This window comes from Lonchura striata, chromosome 21 (genome assembly GCF_050655825.1).
Source record: "Lonchura striata isolate lonStrDom1 chromosome 21, ASM5065582v1, whole genome shotgun sequence".
Taxonomy (NCBI): domain Eukaryota; kingdom Metazoa; phylum Chordata; class Aves; order Passeriformes; family Estrildidae; genus Lonchura; species Lonchura striata.
In genome coordinates this window covers 8,886,984-8,902,571 of record NC_140723.1, presented here as the reverse complement: position 1 = coordinate 8,902,571, position 15,588 = coordinate 8,886,984, and the positions used below count along the sequence as shown (strand labels likewise).

The following is a 15,588-nucleotide window of genomic DNA, read 5'->3' as shown; positions in this document are numbered from 1 at the left end:
CAACTGCTGATGACAAACACAGAGCCATGTCTTATTTTTCTAAATTTGTGCTGCTAAGCAGACCAAGCCAGTTTTCTGGCCCCGGGGCCAAGGACAAGGCACAGCACACATCCACAGGACTAAACCTTCCTCCCAAAAGGAATAGCTCCATCCAACCTCCCTTCTGGGACACATCGCCCAGCCAGGGGGGAGTCCTGACCGTCCAGGACCGAAGCCGTGCCAGGAATCAAACACGGCCTGTGCTCAGGGCCGTCCTCTGACTTCGGTGACCTTGTGAGGGTGGCACATCCCGTGCCATGGTAACCTGTTCCTTTTTCCCCGTGTGCCAGCCGAGTACCAGACCAGCGTGCAGGAGAAGCTGCCGCTCATCGTCGGCTCCTCGGCGGCAGGGCTGGTGTTCCTCATCGCCGTGGTGGTCATCGGCATCGTGTGCAGCAGGTAGGGCAGGCTGGGAACCGCAGGCTGGGAACCGCAGGCCGGGAACCGCAGGCCGGGCCGGGCACAGGGGAGGGCACGGGGAGGGGACAGAGGTGCCCCCACAGCGCAGCCCCCGCCCCGAGGGCCCGTGCTGTGCTCAGCTCTCCCTTCCCTTCCAGAAGACGGGGCTTCGAGCGGGCTGACTCTGAGTACACGGACAAGCTGCAGCACTACACCAGTGGCCACAGTAAGTACCGGGGGCCCCCCCGGCCCTGGGGGGCTGCTCGCTGCTCGGTTTGTGCTCCTGTTCTCTCGGGGTGTGCATGTGTGTGCGGGCAGGGCAGCTCCGGAGTCCCCCAGCCCGACCCCTGCCCTGCTCTCAGCCCTGCACGCTATCAGGTGTCTGGGCATCTCCTCCAGGCCTCTGTGACAGCCAGCACCCCCTGAAGCATCGCTGTCTTCTGTGCTGCAGCATCTGCCACCACTCTGCGTCTTGCTCCTCCAGCTCCTGAGCTTGGTCCATCTCCTGGGCAGCAGTGAGACCCCTTCCCTGACCTGTCCCTGTCCTGCAGAGTGCTCTCCCCCTGCAGGAACCCACAGACCTTTGCCAGAGCCCATCCCAGTGCTCCTAGATTCCCAGCAGATATGATATATGTCTATAGATAGGTATATAATACAATACCTAACATTCCCTCTCTTGTAGCCTTCCTCTCCCAACATCCCTGTGCAAGGCACTCCCTCACATCCAGCATTCCTGCTCAGCCTTGCTGCACACCCTGCCTCACCCCAGTGCATCCTTCTTCCCCCATCCCTGGAAGTGTCCAAGGCCAGCTTGGATGGGGCTTGGAGCAACCTGGGATAGTGGAAGGTGTCCTTGCCCATGGCAGGGGGTGGAATGAGATGAGGCCATTTAAGATTCCTTCCAACCCAAACCATTCCATGATTCTATGATTAACCCCTGCCTTTATGTCTCTGAAATTCCTTTCTCTCCCCCTCACTAGAGACCTCTTGCTCTAATCTTGCTTTATCCTAATCTCAGTTGTGATTTTCCTCATGTTCTACTTGCAGCTTCAGGATTTCTGCTCTTTTAATACCTTACTCCTGTACAAATCCAGGCCTTGGTCAGAGCATGGAAAATACCAGTAGTGTTTCCACTCAGGACTCACTGTTGCTCCTGCTTTTACCTGGGCAACACGTCCCAAAAGGCAGAGCTGCAGCTCTGTGCCCCAGCAGCCTGTGCTGGCTGCCTCACTTTCACTTACCAGGAAAAATGACACTTTTCAGGAGACATTATGTAAATGCAGCTCTCAGTTGTTTGTCAGTCTGGGCTGCAAACACACATTCACACGTTCTCCCGGGGCCTGGTGTGGGACGTGACAGCTCCATGCTGGGATGGGTTTCATCCTGTGCCTGCACCACTTGGAACAGGCCTGGTTGCATGGGATGCAGTAGAGCTGATACAGCCTGCGTGCCTTTTAGCCCCTTCCTCACCCATCTCACCTGGCCAGGGCTCAGTCCCTGCTCAGTCCCCAGCAGTGATTGCTGTGCAGACACTGCAGCAAATTGCCAAGGCCCAGGGAGCCTGTGAGCCCTGCAGAACCCCCTGAATGCAACCAGCATCCTGGGCTGGGAGTCAGCGTCTGGTGCTGGGTGGGGCTCCGTATAAATAATCTTCCTTATTCAGGGAGCTGTGAGCTCTGCTCTCCAAATAGCACATTTTGGAATGAGCCAGGGGCCAGAAAATGAGTACAGAAAGGGGAAAAGCACAGGTGAGGGCTGTCCCACAGTGCAGGTGGCTGGGCTGGGATGTGGAGGCAGCAGTCCAGCCTCACCAGGTCCCTCGGCCACTGCCTGTCCCATGACGTGTCACTGTGTCCCCTGCTCAGCCTAGCAAGAGGAACCTGTCTTGTGATTTCCCTAGTGTGTCCCACTACATCTCTTGGGGCTCCCAGGAGGGAACCCAGCCATGGGCAGGGGTGCCAGGCAGGAGAGCAGGGCAGACTGGACTGTCCCTCCTGCTTGCACAGCTCCTGGAAGGGTCACAGATCCCCCAGGGAGGAGTCTGCAGTTTCTAATCCAGGCTCACAGTGTAGCTCCCTACTGCCCCAACAATGACCTGTGGGCCAGAGTTCATTAAAATCAGTTTTTAACAGTCATGTGAAACATGGCTCTGCATGTTCTTTCTCAAACTGTTTCTCTCTGCTTCATGCTTTGACTATGCAACTTGCTGAGGTAAAAAGACCATCACTCAAACAGTTTTCTCTTTTCCTTGATGCCAACCATTCCAGTTGCATCCATCTGTCTGACTCTCTCCCTCCCTTTATGCAGTGACTCCAGGGATGAAGATTTATATTGATCCTTTCACCTATGAAGATCCCAATGAGGCTGTCAGGGAATTTGCAAAAGAAATCGATATCTCTTGTGTCAAAATTGAGCAGGTGATTGGGGCAGGTAGGTGACCTGGGAATGGCTGGCTGGCCTGCAGCAGCACAGGCCCCTTCATGGTGCCAGGATTTGGGAGGATTTAGCCTGATGCCACTAGGACTGATGCCACTAAGCTCTTGCTTAGCCCCAGGCTGGACTAGAAGGAGCAGGGGAATCCAGTGTGGGAGAAGCAAGACCATCAGTTGCATGTGCACATAATCCCACGTGCAGTGCTCCTCATGGATGAGTGCAGCTGGAGGGCTGGAGAGGGAGGGAGCACGGCTCAGGAGGGGTGTGCTCAGCTCAGGGACAGGCAGGGTGGGCACAGCTGGGGCCAGGGGTCCCTAGGGGGGCACAGCAGAGGTGAGGGAGGTTCAAACACCCTACCTTGTGTTCACAGGGGAGTTTGGTGAGGTGTGCAGTGGGCATCTCAAGCTTCCAGGCAAAAGAGAGATCTTTGTGGCCATCAAGACCCTCAAATCTGGCTACACGGAGAAGCAGAGGCGAGACTTCCTGAGTGAGGCCAGCATCATGGGGCAGTTCGACCACCCCAACGTCATCCACCTGGAGGGGGTGGTCACCAAGAGCTCTCCAGTCATGATCATCACTGAGTTCATGGAGAATGGCTCACTGGACTCCTTCCTGCGGGTATGAGATCTGGGAGTGTGTAGCTTTAGAGGCTGTGCTAGCACAGAGGGATTTGGGGGAAGGTTCTCTTTCCAGTGACCTTCCCTGCCTGGTGTTCCCTGTCACTGGGGCAGCTGCTGCATAGTCCAGAAGTCTGTGTTTTGGGAACAGAGCTGGGGGTGACAGCACCAGGGCTGTAATTTCTGTTGTGTCTGTCCACTCATCCTAGTGAGAGACTGCCTGCTTCTCAGGTGCCTGCCTGCTCACAGGTGCACATCCAGACTGACCCATGGACACCCATGGAGGGACAGCCCGACCCAGCTTTAACCCAGCAGGACCCCACCTCCAGCTGCTCTATCTAGATATTTCTCATTATGGGTTTGAAGTGGGTAATTGACTCTGTTGAAGGGAAGTAACCTGGTCAATAGGAATAGATTGTCCCTTCTTGTCGGAATCTGAGGTATTGATGATTCTGAGATTGTAGAAAATCTCTGTCTGTCAGCCCTGCTGCCAAAGCAGAAGTCATAATTGGTCTGTGCTGGTTCCAAGGTTGTTTATTCTGTTTATCTCTCACATGTTCTGCTGCCCTGCCCAGCTCTGTCCTGCAGGGCAGCGTGTGGGGCTCTGCCCTCAGTGGGATGTTACAAACATTAAATACCAGAAACTCCCTGGGCTGGATTTACAAGAACGTGCCAATATCTGTCACCTACGTTGGACAGTGCGTCCCCAGCCTGAACCAACAGAAAAATGCCAACACCACAGTGAAACATGGAGGGCATGAAGAAGGAGAAAAAGGACAAGACACACCCAATTTACTCCATCTTGTCCCCTTTGGACCCCTCATCTAGAGTTCTAAAATTTTACTTTTGCACCCGTGCCACACTTAATTATTACTTCTATCAAACACTCAGAGCTGGTAATTCATCCTGTAAGATTGAAAACTCTTTTCCATGGACAGAGATCACAGCCAGTGTCTCTGGGGGCTCTGTCCAGGGGGTTCCTGACCCCTGCCAGGGTCCCAGACCTGCCAGGGCAGCCAGAGGGAAGCTCTGCATTCCCACACCTTCTGAGCTCTCCTGTGCAGGGTGGGGGCATTTTGGGGAGACAGGACCATAGTGTTGCCCTTGGGATGTGTGAGGTTACTCCCAACCCCTGTGAGCTCTGCACTCCCCACCCTCCCTGGCAGGGAATGTACTTGTGGCATATCCTGCCATGGGCGTGGAAAGAGGCTCCTGGTTTTTGCCTGGCCACAAGGGGCTGTGAATCTGCTCCTGTCACCCATGTCCGTGTGTCCTGCAGCAAAACGATGGGCAGTTCACGGTGATCCAGCTGGTGGGGATGCTGCGGGGCATCGCCGCGGGCATGAAGTACCTGGCGGACATGAACTACGTGCACCGGGACCTGGCCGCCCGCAACATCCTGGTCAACAGCAACCTGGTGTGCAAGGTGTCCGACTTCGGCCTCTCCCGCTTCCTGGAGGACGACACCTCCGACCCCACCTACACCAGCGCCCTGGTAACGCTGCCTGCAGCCACGGAGGGCAGAGGGAGGGCTGGGAGAGGCACGCAGGGACCTCCCCTTGGCAGCAGGGAGCACTTTTGGAGGGTGTCAGCAGTGGAAAGGTCCCAGAGGTCCTGTCACTCCTGTGGATAGCTGAGCCTTCCTCATGTCTGCAAACACACACACGTCCCTGCAAAGCCCTTGGCTGGGATCATGCCCTGCACCCTCCCCATTTGATTCACCTGGCATCCTTCGAGATGCGACGCTGTCCTGACAGATTTGTTGCCGGGGCAGCAAGTCTGGGTTTCTTACCATCACTGTCCAGCCATGCTGCCCTGCTGTCCTTCCTCATGTCATCTCACTGGCTCAGCCCCAAGAAGGACAGACCGAAGTGTAGGAAGTGTGGGTGGGTGCCAGATACTAGATACTGATCTTCCAGAGAGTATCCAATTTAAACAGAAAAACACTCCTAAAAATGACTTCATGTTCATGTAACGACTTCCCAGGAGCACTTGGTGCCATAGACGCAAGTGCCACCAAGAGCTTGTGGCTCATCTCAGGCTGCAGAAGGTGCTCCAGGACCAGAGGATTATTTGGTTTTGCTCAGTGAGAGCTCAGCCAGTTCTCATTAACACCACACAGAAATGCTCTGCACAGTGCATCAGGATCAATGGCCATGACAGGAATTCTTGGAAATCAGTGTTGATAGAGCTGGGGCATGACCTGTAGGAAATCACCTCTCCTGGGTCTTTTGAAGCTGGCAGTGATGAGATGCCTGGCATAGCTCTTAGTAAATGTTATCAGTAGCTAAATACCTAACAAACACCTAAAAATGTGTGGATTTATTCTCATCTGTGTAGCTTCAGACGTCAACTCGTCCATCTCACACAGCAATCAATGTTTTTTACCAACACTAATAACACTTATTTTTCATGTGTCCCTTACAGCCAATTAAATTTCCCTTTGTTAACTAAATACATGGTGTTTGCTGCTGTTCTCTATCCCTGGTTTTATGCCTGTAGCTTTTCTCTCTAATAATAAATTCATCATCCCTAATTTAATCTCCTTGAACTGTGGCCACTGTAGCAGGGTATTTATTATCCATAATGACAGATTATGTGCACCTACTGTATCAGAAGTATCTTCCTCTGCAAAATGGTTTTTACCATCAGTCTCCCAGTGACCTTGTGTCCATGGGTGAGCAGAAGCCACAAGCTTTGGCCTGGGAGGTTTGTGCTGGACCTTAGGAAAGTCTTCACAGTGGTGAAGCTCCAGGTCAGACCCCACAGAGATGAGAGGTCTCACTGAAGTGAGTTCCCACAATAATCCTCCAAAGTCTAATTTCTACTTTAGGACTTCTTTTTAGCCATTTTTAAAATCCACTGCTTGCCAGGAGTTCTGTCAGGAGCCTGCCTGATGGAGAGGACATCCTGTTTGGTATGGATTGCTTCATCTTCCCCTTTGTGGAAAACATAATATTTTGTCTGAGGTTTGTGGCTGTGAGAAGATTAAGGAACATTATCTTTTTTCATTATTCTGGGATGTACTGGGGCTGAGTACTATGAAGTCTTAGGAGACCCTTAATAAGACATGGCAGTTGTTCATTGACAAAATATAATGTTTTTTAATCTTCTCACAGCCACAAAACACAGACACTTCTGCTTATTTTTTCAGCACAAGGGAAGATTTTCCCTTCAGAAGGTCCCTTGAGTGGATGGCTCAAATCCAAAACCCCTGGTAGAAAATCAGGAGGCAGGCAGGACTTATGCAGAGCCCTCAATCCCTGTGTCCCCATCTGTGTGTGCTACTCCGTGCTTAACTCCTCAGTTGGAGTCAAGAATCCTGATTTCTCCAGAGCTGGATGACAGACACCCCAGTGCCCAGCCAGTCTTATCCCATTTCCCACCAGTGACCCCCTGTCCCATACTGAAGGATTAGAACCTGCTGGATCAGGTGTAGATCCACAGACAGACTGGGCCAGCACGACTCAGCCAAGAAATGGTCTATGGCTGACTTTAAAGAGTGGAAGCTGTAGAAGGCTGAAGAGGAAGATATTCTAATTCTCTTTATTCTGCTCTGGAGATAGCCAGGTGACAGCAAAAGGATGGAGGGAGATTGATTTGGGATTTTTACTTCCTGGCCATTCACTTTCTACTAAAGACCCTCTTAGCACCATGGGCATTTTGCCATGCTGAGGATCACTGGAGCAGGAGGCAGGGGGAAGGAGCTGACTTTGGATAAGATGGTGACAAGGAGACTGAGGGGACACCTCTGAGTGACCTTCAGGGCAGTAATGAAGAGACAGAGCCAACTCTGCAGTGGCACCAGATGATACAATAAGCGGTCATAGACAAAAACATGGCTGGGGAGGTTCAAGGTGAGCAACAGGAAAAGCTCCTTGCTCAGGAGGGTGGTCATCAAATGGGGAGAGTCATCATCATTGCAGGCTTCCAGCACAGCTGGACAATCCACATCCACCCTGAGGGATAGACAGGCCTATCTTCCTTCCATCTGGGATTTTACTAGAATATCACAGACAAATATTGTGGACACTGCTATTTTTCAGTTGCTCCTGCTCTCTCTGCTACCATCCTGTCTGTGTCCTGCAGGGGGGGAAGATCCCGATCCGGTGGACGGCGCCTGAGGCCATTCAGTACCGAAAGTTCACCTCGGCCAGCGACGTGTGGAGCTATGGAATAGTCATGTGGGAGGTGATGTCCTACGGAGAGCGGCCCTACTGGGACATGACCAACCAGGATGTGAGTCCTTGGAAACCAGGGCCAGAAACACTGCAGTGGGGACCATTGCCAGGCCAAAACTTGTCCACAGCCTGTCCCAGCCTGTGGCATGGCCAGAGCCTTCTCTGTTGTGGCAGATGTGACCATGGTCAACACCTTTGGAAGCAGTAATGAGAATAATTTGGGGATTTATTCTGGCCCCATGGTGGCTGCTGTGGCAGAGATGGGGATGGCACAGCACAAGGTTAAGAGGAGCACCCCAGGGGTGCTGGCAGGTGCCAAGAAAGGGAAGGGGAGCAGGTGGGTGGAAAAGGAGATGTCCCTGAGCTGAGAGCCTCTGGAGTAGATCTTCATCTGCTGGGATCACAGACATTCCAGGAAAGTTTGTTACAAAGCCACACAATAACTTGGGTTGGAAGAGACATTTAAACATCATCTCCTTCCAACCCCTTGCCATAGTCAAGGACATCTTCCACTACATGGTCATTAAATCTCCCTTGGGAAGCTTGGACTGTGGTCTGTAAGAAGCCAAGTAATTTAGACAGAGCTAGAAACCAAAACCACGAGGTACTTCAGAACATACTCAACTTTAAATATTTCATTCCTCTGCTCTAATTCAGGTCAACCAGTTCCATGCACTCCTTGCTCCGGGGATGTTTCCTGCAAGGATGGCCCCTGGCTGCAGTCCCTGCCCTCAGCACAGCAATGCCATTTCCATTCTCCTTGGTCCTCTTGGTGAGGTACCTGGGGCTCAAAGCCCATCTGGCTGGTGGCAGTGAGTGCTGTGAAGAGGCTGCACCTGCATGTGTGTGTCAGAAGGCCACTTCTAACTCTGTCTCTCAGAACAGCTGCCCTTCCTCACGTCACGAATATTCAGGATGTAACACCAAGGTCCTGGGTGGACCTAGGGGATGGAGAAAGCTTGTCCTGGCTCTTGCAGTATCTGCCTGACTTCCAGTGTGTCTCAGAGCAGCCTCTGGGGAGTCCCTTGGAAGCCTCCAGAATGCTCTTCATCTCTCCCATCCTGTGGGGCTCCTAAGGCCTTGCCTTACAGGGAGAGAGCAAGAGCCAAGCTCCCTGTCCCTCCTGTCTCTCCCTGACTCCTGTCCCTATGGCAGATCAGACCTTTCCCATCTCAGTAGATCTCCATCTGTGCCCCATCAGGTTTCTCCAGAGTGGGACTATTTCCCCCCTAATGCCTGGTGGGAAATTTATTAATATGAATTCCTAAGCCTGGAGCAGGGGGATGATGCCTTAGAACCTTTGGCTATTCACAGCCTTGTCCCAGCCTCTGCCACACCAGGAAAATGTTTCCATCAGTTTTTGGAGGCAGAGGGATGGGATTTAGGGATCTGCCTTTCTCAGCAAGGGCAATTCCCTTCCTGCTAAGCCATTGTTGTCACCTCAGTTTCAAGCATGTCCTGCACCAGGTGTTCCTGTACCTCCCCAGTCCTTTGTCCTTCTCCGGGAGCTCTTCCCTGGCTGGTTTCTCCTGCCCGGCTGCTGCGGCAGCGGCGATTGCCGTGCCGGGCTGGCAGAGCCGTGCCTGTGCCTGGCACCGTCCCCAGCCCTGCTCCTGCCCGTGCCGCAGGACACGCTGCCCCAGGAGCTGTCAGCACTTAGGCACAGCTGGTCCTGCTGTGGAGGAGCGTGCGGATATTGAGGGCAGATTACCCTCCTGACCCTGGGGTGTGAGCGCCTGGGGCGGCGGCTGGCGGAGGACACGGAGAGAGCTGGGGCTGCCTGCGGGACTCGCTGGGAGCAGAGCAGCGCCTGGCACTGCACGCTGCTGCTCCTGCCCTGCACCTGCTGGATGGGCAGAGCTGGACCCAGGGAGCTGGGCTGGGGCTCAGCACCCTTGGGAGCTTCCCTGAGCTGCACAAAGCACATCAGTAGCCGTGGGATCCTTGAGGCTGAAAAAGGCTCTGAGGTCATTGAGTCCAACCATCAACACGGCACTGGCACATTCACCCTAAACGTGTCCCCAGGTGGCCACAACCACACACCTTTTGAGCCTTCCAGGGATGGTGACTCCGCCACTTCCCTGCACAGCCTGTTTCAATCCTTGCCTATCCTTTCCATGAAGAAATTTTTCCATCCAATTTAAACTTTCCCTGGTACAATTTCAGGCCATTTACTCTAATCCTGCCACTTGTTACCTGGGAGAAGAGACCAACACTCCCTGGCTCCACCCTCCTGTCAGTGATTTGTAGAGGACTTAGCTCTGGTCGGACCTTTACGGGCCCCATGGGGCCACCACCGTGTCCAGCCAGGGCAGCAGAACTGGGAGAGCACTCCTCCATCTGGCAAATTTTGGCAGCAGCAGTGCCAGCCCTGTGTCTCATGTCAGCCTGCCCAGCACCTTGGCCACACACAACAGTGCCTGCAGCACCTCCCTATCCATTCCCTGCCTGGAGTCACAGACCATCTCAGGCCCTGCCAGATGCCCATCTCACACTCTGGATTGTTTGGCATGGATCAGCCACCAGCTCTTCTCTGCTTCTCTCCCATTCCCATTCCCAGTATACTTAATTTTCTCTGTGTAGTCTCCCTACTCAACAATATGTCCACCACCATGGGTATGTCTGGACTTCCCCAGGATCGGGGCACAGCCCTAGGGAATCCCACCAGGAAGATCTCTGTCTTTGGAATTGTGCAAGACATGGCTGGACAAAGCCATGGCAGCCTTGATCCCATGGTGAGAATAGCCACAGACACTGAGGTTCTTCCTCAGGATCCCTGAGGGAGGTCTGGCACTCTTCCTTCCCTTGTCCATCATTCCCATGGAGACTTCATCATTTCAAGATCTGCTCCTGATCTCTGCAGTATCCTCAGTTCTGGTTTTTGTCCTTACTTCTGGGTTTTGTCACCATGCACGAGCCCATCTCTGGTGTTGAAGGCTCCTTCTGCTCATCCTTCAGTGCCTGTGCTGTGCGTGGCCAAGGAGGCAGGAGAATCTTGCCTGTACATGCCTCTGTCAGAGGAACAGAGGTTCCTGGAAGAAGTGGAGCAGCTTCATCCTCGTTTGTCACCCAGGAGAGGATTGAGGGCTGCAGGTACAGAGCGGCAGGGAGGTGGAGTTCCCCTTGAAGAAGATCCTCCAGCCCTTGTTCCATTCCAGAAGATCCTCCAGTCCTTTCTCCAGCCCTTGTGGACATTGCAAGACCAGACATTTTCCTGGATTGTGTGGAGCAGTAAGGAGAGACCAAAGCCTTTTTGGATGAGCCTGGAGCTGCAACGTGGCTTTGGCAAGCTGTGCTGCAGCTCCTCTGTGCACACTGCAACCAAGTTCTCCTGGGCCTGGCTCTGCTGACTGGGGTCTGAGTCCTCCCCATGGTGTTTTGCACTTACACAGACCTGCAGAATGATCCAGCTGTTTCTGCTGACTGAGCACACCCAGGCCATGGCACCACCCTGTCACCTGGACGGGCTGGAGCACAAAGCACCACTGGGGGATGGAAAGCACAGGGACAGGCTCCCTGGCTGTAACTCACCTCCCTTCTCTGGATGGGGATGTTTTCCCAGCAAGCTGTTTTGCTATGTGCAAGGGAAGCAGGATCCTTCTCTCTGACTCCCCTGCCTGCAGCTGTGGGATCACAGGGCAACAGGGATGCTCCTCTCCTCAGCTGATCATGACATCAACCACCCAGGCTGAATGGCTGAGCAAAGCTGGTGGCACCTCCCAGGACACCTCCCACCTCACCTGACTGCTGAGGGCTGGAAGTTACAGTGTGAGGTGGGGATGAGATGGGAAGGCAGTACAGGCTGCAGGATCAGTCACGTCAGTCACCCTCAGGATGCAAGAAAAGGCAGATTATGAATTAAATAGGTTTTATCACAGCTGTATTGATGCCTCTCTCTCTTCCTGCAGGTGATAAATGCCATCGAGCAGGACTATCGGCTGCCACCACCCATGGACTGCCCAAATGCCCTTCACCAGCTGATGCTTGACTGTTGGCAGAAGGATCGGAACCACAGGCCCAAATTTGGGCAAATTGTCAACACCTTGGATAAAATGATCCGAAATCCCAACAGCCTGAAAGCCATGGCACCTCTCTCCTCTGGGTATGTGTCTCTGTCCTCCTCTTGTTCTTTGGCTCCTCTGAACAGGTCTGGTTGTCCTCTGGGCCCTGGTGGCACCATCCCTGCACCTCTCAGGAGCTTCTTTAGAGCTTGGGCTGTGTTTGATCCCTTATAGGGAGAGCATTAAAAGATAATGGAATCACAGTTTGGGGTGGAAGAGACCTTAAAGCCCATCTCATTCCACCCCCTGCCATGGGCAGGGACACCTTCCACTATCCCAGGTTGCTCCAAGCCCCATCCAAGCTGGCCTTGGACGCTTCCAGCCTTGGGGCATCCACAGAGCAGGGATACAGATGCCAAGGTCCCTCTCCTTGGGCAGCTCTTGGACAGTGCACTCTGCACACAGAGGAGCACCTTGGTTTCATGTGCGTGGGGATGCTGGGGTGGTGGGATTGTTGTGGTGTTCCAGTCCCCTGCACTGGAAGCAGATAAAGCCCCGGAGGCAGTGTGGGGTTTTCCCTGGGCTGGGTGGGTTGCACCAGCTTGTGGGTAGCACTGCTCCTATATGAGAGCGAGCTTTCTCCCCATGAGCAGCCAGGATTTAAAGCTCCATCCCATCATCTCTGATGCCTCCTGCCTCTCCTGCATGAACTGGTCCAGAAAGGCTTCCCTCATGCTCTTCACAGTCCTTCCCTTGGCAGAACAGTGATTTCCGGGTGGAATTCCACAATGCAGGCCAGTGCCTGTACTGTGAATGATGCTGATCCTGTGCTTCCAGCTGCTGCAGGGTGCAGGAGCAGTTGTGCTTGCAGCTCTTGGTCTGTCATTGCTCACTTCTGTGTTTCAGGATGAACCTCCCCCTCCTTGACCGCACAATCCCGGATTACACCAGCTTCAACACTGTGGATGAATGGCTGGATGCCATCAAGATGAGCCAGTACAAGGAGAGCTTTGCCAGTGCTGGCTTCACCACTTTTGATGTAGTATCTCAGATGACTGTAGAGTAAGTGCCCAGGCTTTGAGTCCCAAAGCACAAGAGAAATTCCCAGCAGTTTTGCCAAAATTGGTATTGAATTAGATTTTATTTTCATATGATGTAGTTTTACTTGTATAGAATTGCTGCTTTGTGTTGCCACTTCTAATCTATTCAGTTTCCAGACCATATGTCTGTCACTCTGCACCTACAGAATTCCTCTCCCCATTACCACTCTGTGAAAATTAACACCCCCACCAAGGGTGTCCAAACCCCTGCATGGGACAAACAGATTTCAGGCTGGCATCAGACAATTCTCCAGAGCACTTCTGAGCTCTGCACTCCTCTTGGATGGCTGATGTATTGATGGAGACAAGCGTGGTGCAACGTTTTGCCTAAGAAAGGCAGAATCACAGAGTGGTTACAGTTGAAAGGGACCACTGGAGATCACCCAGTCCAACCTTCCTGCTCAGCTTCTAGAGCTCCTCACGCAGGATGATGCCTGTGGAAGAGATTTCACACCCTCTCTGGGAAGTCTGTTCTGCCCACACAGTAGAGAAGTTCTTCCTCATGTTCTGGTGGATCTTTCTGGGCATGGATTTCTTCCCATTGCCTCTCATCCTGTTGCTCTGCCAGAGCTCCAGCCTCTGCCACATCCCCTCACACACCCCGATAAGATCTCCTTGTGGGGGGGTGGTTTCAACTTTGTCCTGCACCTACAAAAATCATCCTGCAGTGACAATTGACAAGTGACAGTCAGCACCCCTGATTCTTCACAAGTTTTCCAGAGAAATCAGGCAGCTGAAATCCCACTGCTGGTGGGTTTTGAAATCCCTTGGGGCTGGCTGGGACTTTGATGCTTCTGCTGAAAGATTTGTGGCTGTCTGCAGGTATCTGTAGAAACCCTCAGAAAGGGCCAAGCATTAGAGCTATCTGTAAGGGCTGCAATGTCTCTGAGCCTGGTGGCCAGGGAGGTTTTTTGATTTGTGTTTAAATCCAGATCTTAAATCTAAGTGAGTCAGAATCCATTCACTCAAACAGCCACTGTGACTTTCTCTGGCTTTTTGTTCTTATTGCTGCTGGGAGGTTCCCGTGGTAGTCCTGACTGTTTTGGGACATCTGTGGTACAATCCCAAGCCCCTGGGGATGATTTTAGCACAGTATTGGCTGTGTTTATACAACAGAGAGAGTCCACAAAATCTGAAGGGTAGGGAAGAACTTTGACCAAAGAGAGGTATCAGACTAAAACCCTGAGTTCTGCTATTTGCAGTATCTGACAGCAAGCAGGATGCAGACAATCCAGCTAATACTGGCTGTTCTTTCACATCCTCAGTGTCCCTTAAATGCCAGTTCTCCCAGTCCCTTACCATGTCCCTCAAGTCCCTCTCCAAGAGCCTTCACCACAATTCCAAGGGCATCCTCAGCTCATGTCCCACTAGTTTTGGCAAACTTCCTTTCCACATTCCTCACCTGCTTGGCTGGGTGTACAATTGAGAGGACGGCCCAAGTCCTTTGTTCTTGGAAAATTGTGGTGTAACAGGACTTGACACCACCCCCTGATGTTCACTGACCTTTGCAGAAGTTGATGGGAATGTCAGTGGAGCTGCTGGTTCATCCAGATTTGGAGAGCCAGCAAAGTGTGAATGTTTCCTGAAATGTGGATTTGGTGACTCAGTTCACCAAACCCACATGGTCTCAACACTGACCTTCTGGAAAGGGTTCTCACTGGTTTGTCTGCAGGCTGGGACACCTGGCACTCCAACTTACCTTTCAAGGGCCACAGAACCATTGGAGTTGGAAGGGACCTTAAAGCTCATCTTAAAGCCATGGGCTTTAAGACAATTTCCACCATCCCAGCTTGCTCCAAGCCCCATCCAGCCTGGCCTTGGACACTTCTAGGAAAGGGGCAGCCACAGCTTCTCTGGACATCGTGAGCCAGGGACTCACCACCCTCTGAGCAAAGAATGCCTTCCCAATATCCAATCAAATATTTCATGTCCAGGGCAGAAAGCTTGGAATCGCAGGGTTGTGCAGAGCCACAGTCTTATTCTGGTTTAAACACATGAGTGAAGAGTTTTTTCCACCCTTTGGAGCTCCTCTTTACCCTTCTTTGCCCAATAACCTCCACTCTAAACATGGCAAAGGTTTTGCCACTCTTCCCCTTAAACATTTGTTCCTAACACTCAAGGACAAAAGGCACCAGAAATTCCTTCAAGTCAGGTTTGGCCTCCCATCCGCTGATGGGAAGAAGAAGATCTAAAGGTTCATGGCAGATTTATTCACCAAGGGGGAGCTGAGAGCAAACTCAGCTGGAGACACAGATAGGACCAATTTAGAGCCACACTCATGCTTGTGGCATGACTTTTATTTCTCTCAGATGTCTATGAAAAATAGAAGCTGTCCAAAAATGAGATTGTAATGATTTAACAAAAGGCTAAGTGCAAAAATTGATCACTTCATGGTCTTACCTTTCCTTTTCTCAAAGGAAAAGCATCAAGAACAGCATCATCTGCATATGGAGGTCAGATCTACACTGAGGAGGGGCAGCATATCCCTGTCCTGTGTCTCCAGGGGTAGAAAAAATGGGTTAGTGTGTCACAAAACTAAAGAAAACCCAAAATCCAAAATAGTACATGGGCAAAAAATGTAAGACAAATTGGCTCACAAGCAGAGAGCAGAGCCTGTGGCATTTGGTTTCACACTCTCTGTTGAGGTTCAGGACTCTGAGGGTGCTGCAGGTAGGTTGAAATTGCAAAGATTGGACAGTAAGCAAGAAAAAGTGAAAGAGGAGAGGTTTCACAAGGTTTGCATCTGTTTATTGCATTCATGAAAGAAATCTGTGGATACTTCAGCTCTCTAAATACCATTCTCATGGACTCAGAGAAT

The 15,588-nt window shown here is 52.2% G+C and overlaps 1 protein-coding gene across 2 annotated transcripts in view; it reads left to right on the top strand.

Moving 5' to 3' along the window:
- Window positions 1-15,588, top strand: part of EPHB2 (EPH receptor B2) — a 130,948-nt gene that overhangs the window by 113,923 nt on the left and 1,437 nt on the right. Inside the window, exons 8-15 of one of the 2 annotated variants that reach the window (XM_021533759.4) lie at window positions 330-438; window positions 600-664; window positions 2,746-2,868; window positions 3,242-3,489; window positions 4,768-4,983; window positions 7,578-7,727; window positions 11,578-11,771; window positions 12,577-12,732. In XM_021533759.4, the coding sequence (XP_021389434.1) occupies window positions 330-438; window positions 600-664; window positions 2,746-2,868; window positions 3,242-3,489; window positions 4,768-4,983; window positions 7,578-7,727; window positions 11,578-11,771; window positions 12,577-12,732 (1,261 nt within the window). Of the gene's footprint in view, window positions 1-329; window positions 439-596; window positions 665-2,745; window positions 2,869-3,241; window positions 3,490-4,767; window positions 4,984-7,577; window positions 7,728-11,577; window positions 11,772-12,576; window positions 12,733-15,588 lie in introns of both variants that reach the window. The other variant, XM_021533757.3, reaches the window with a different exon arrangement.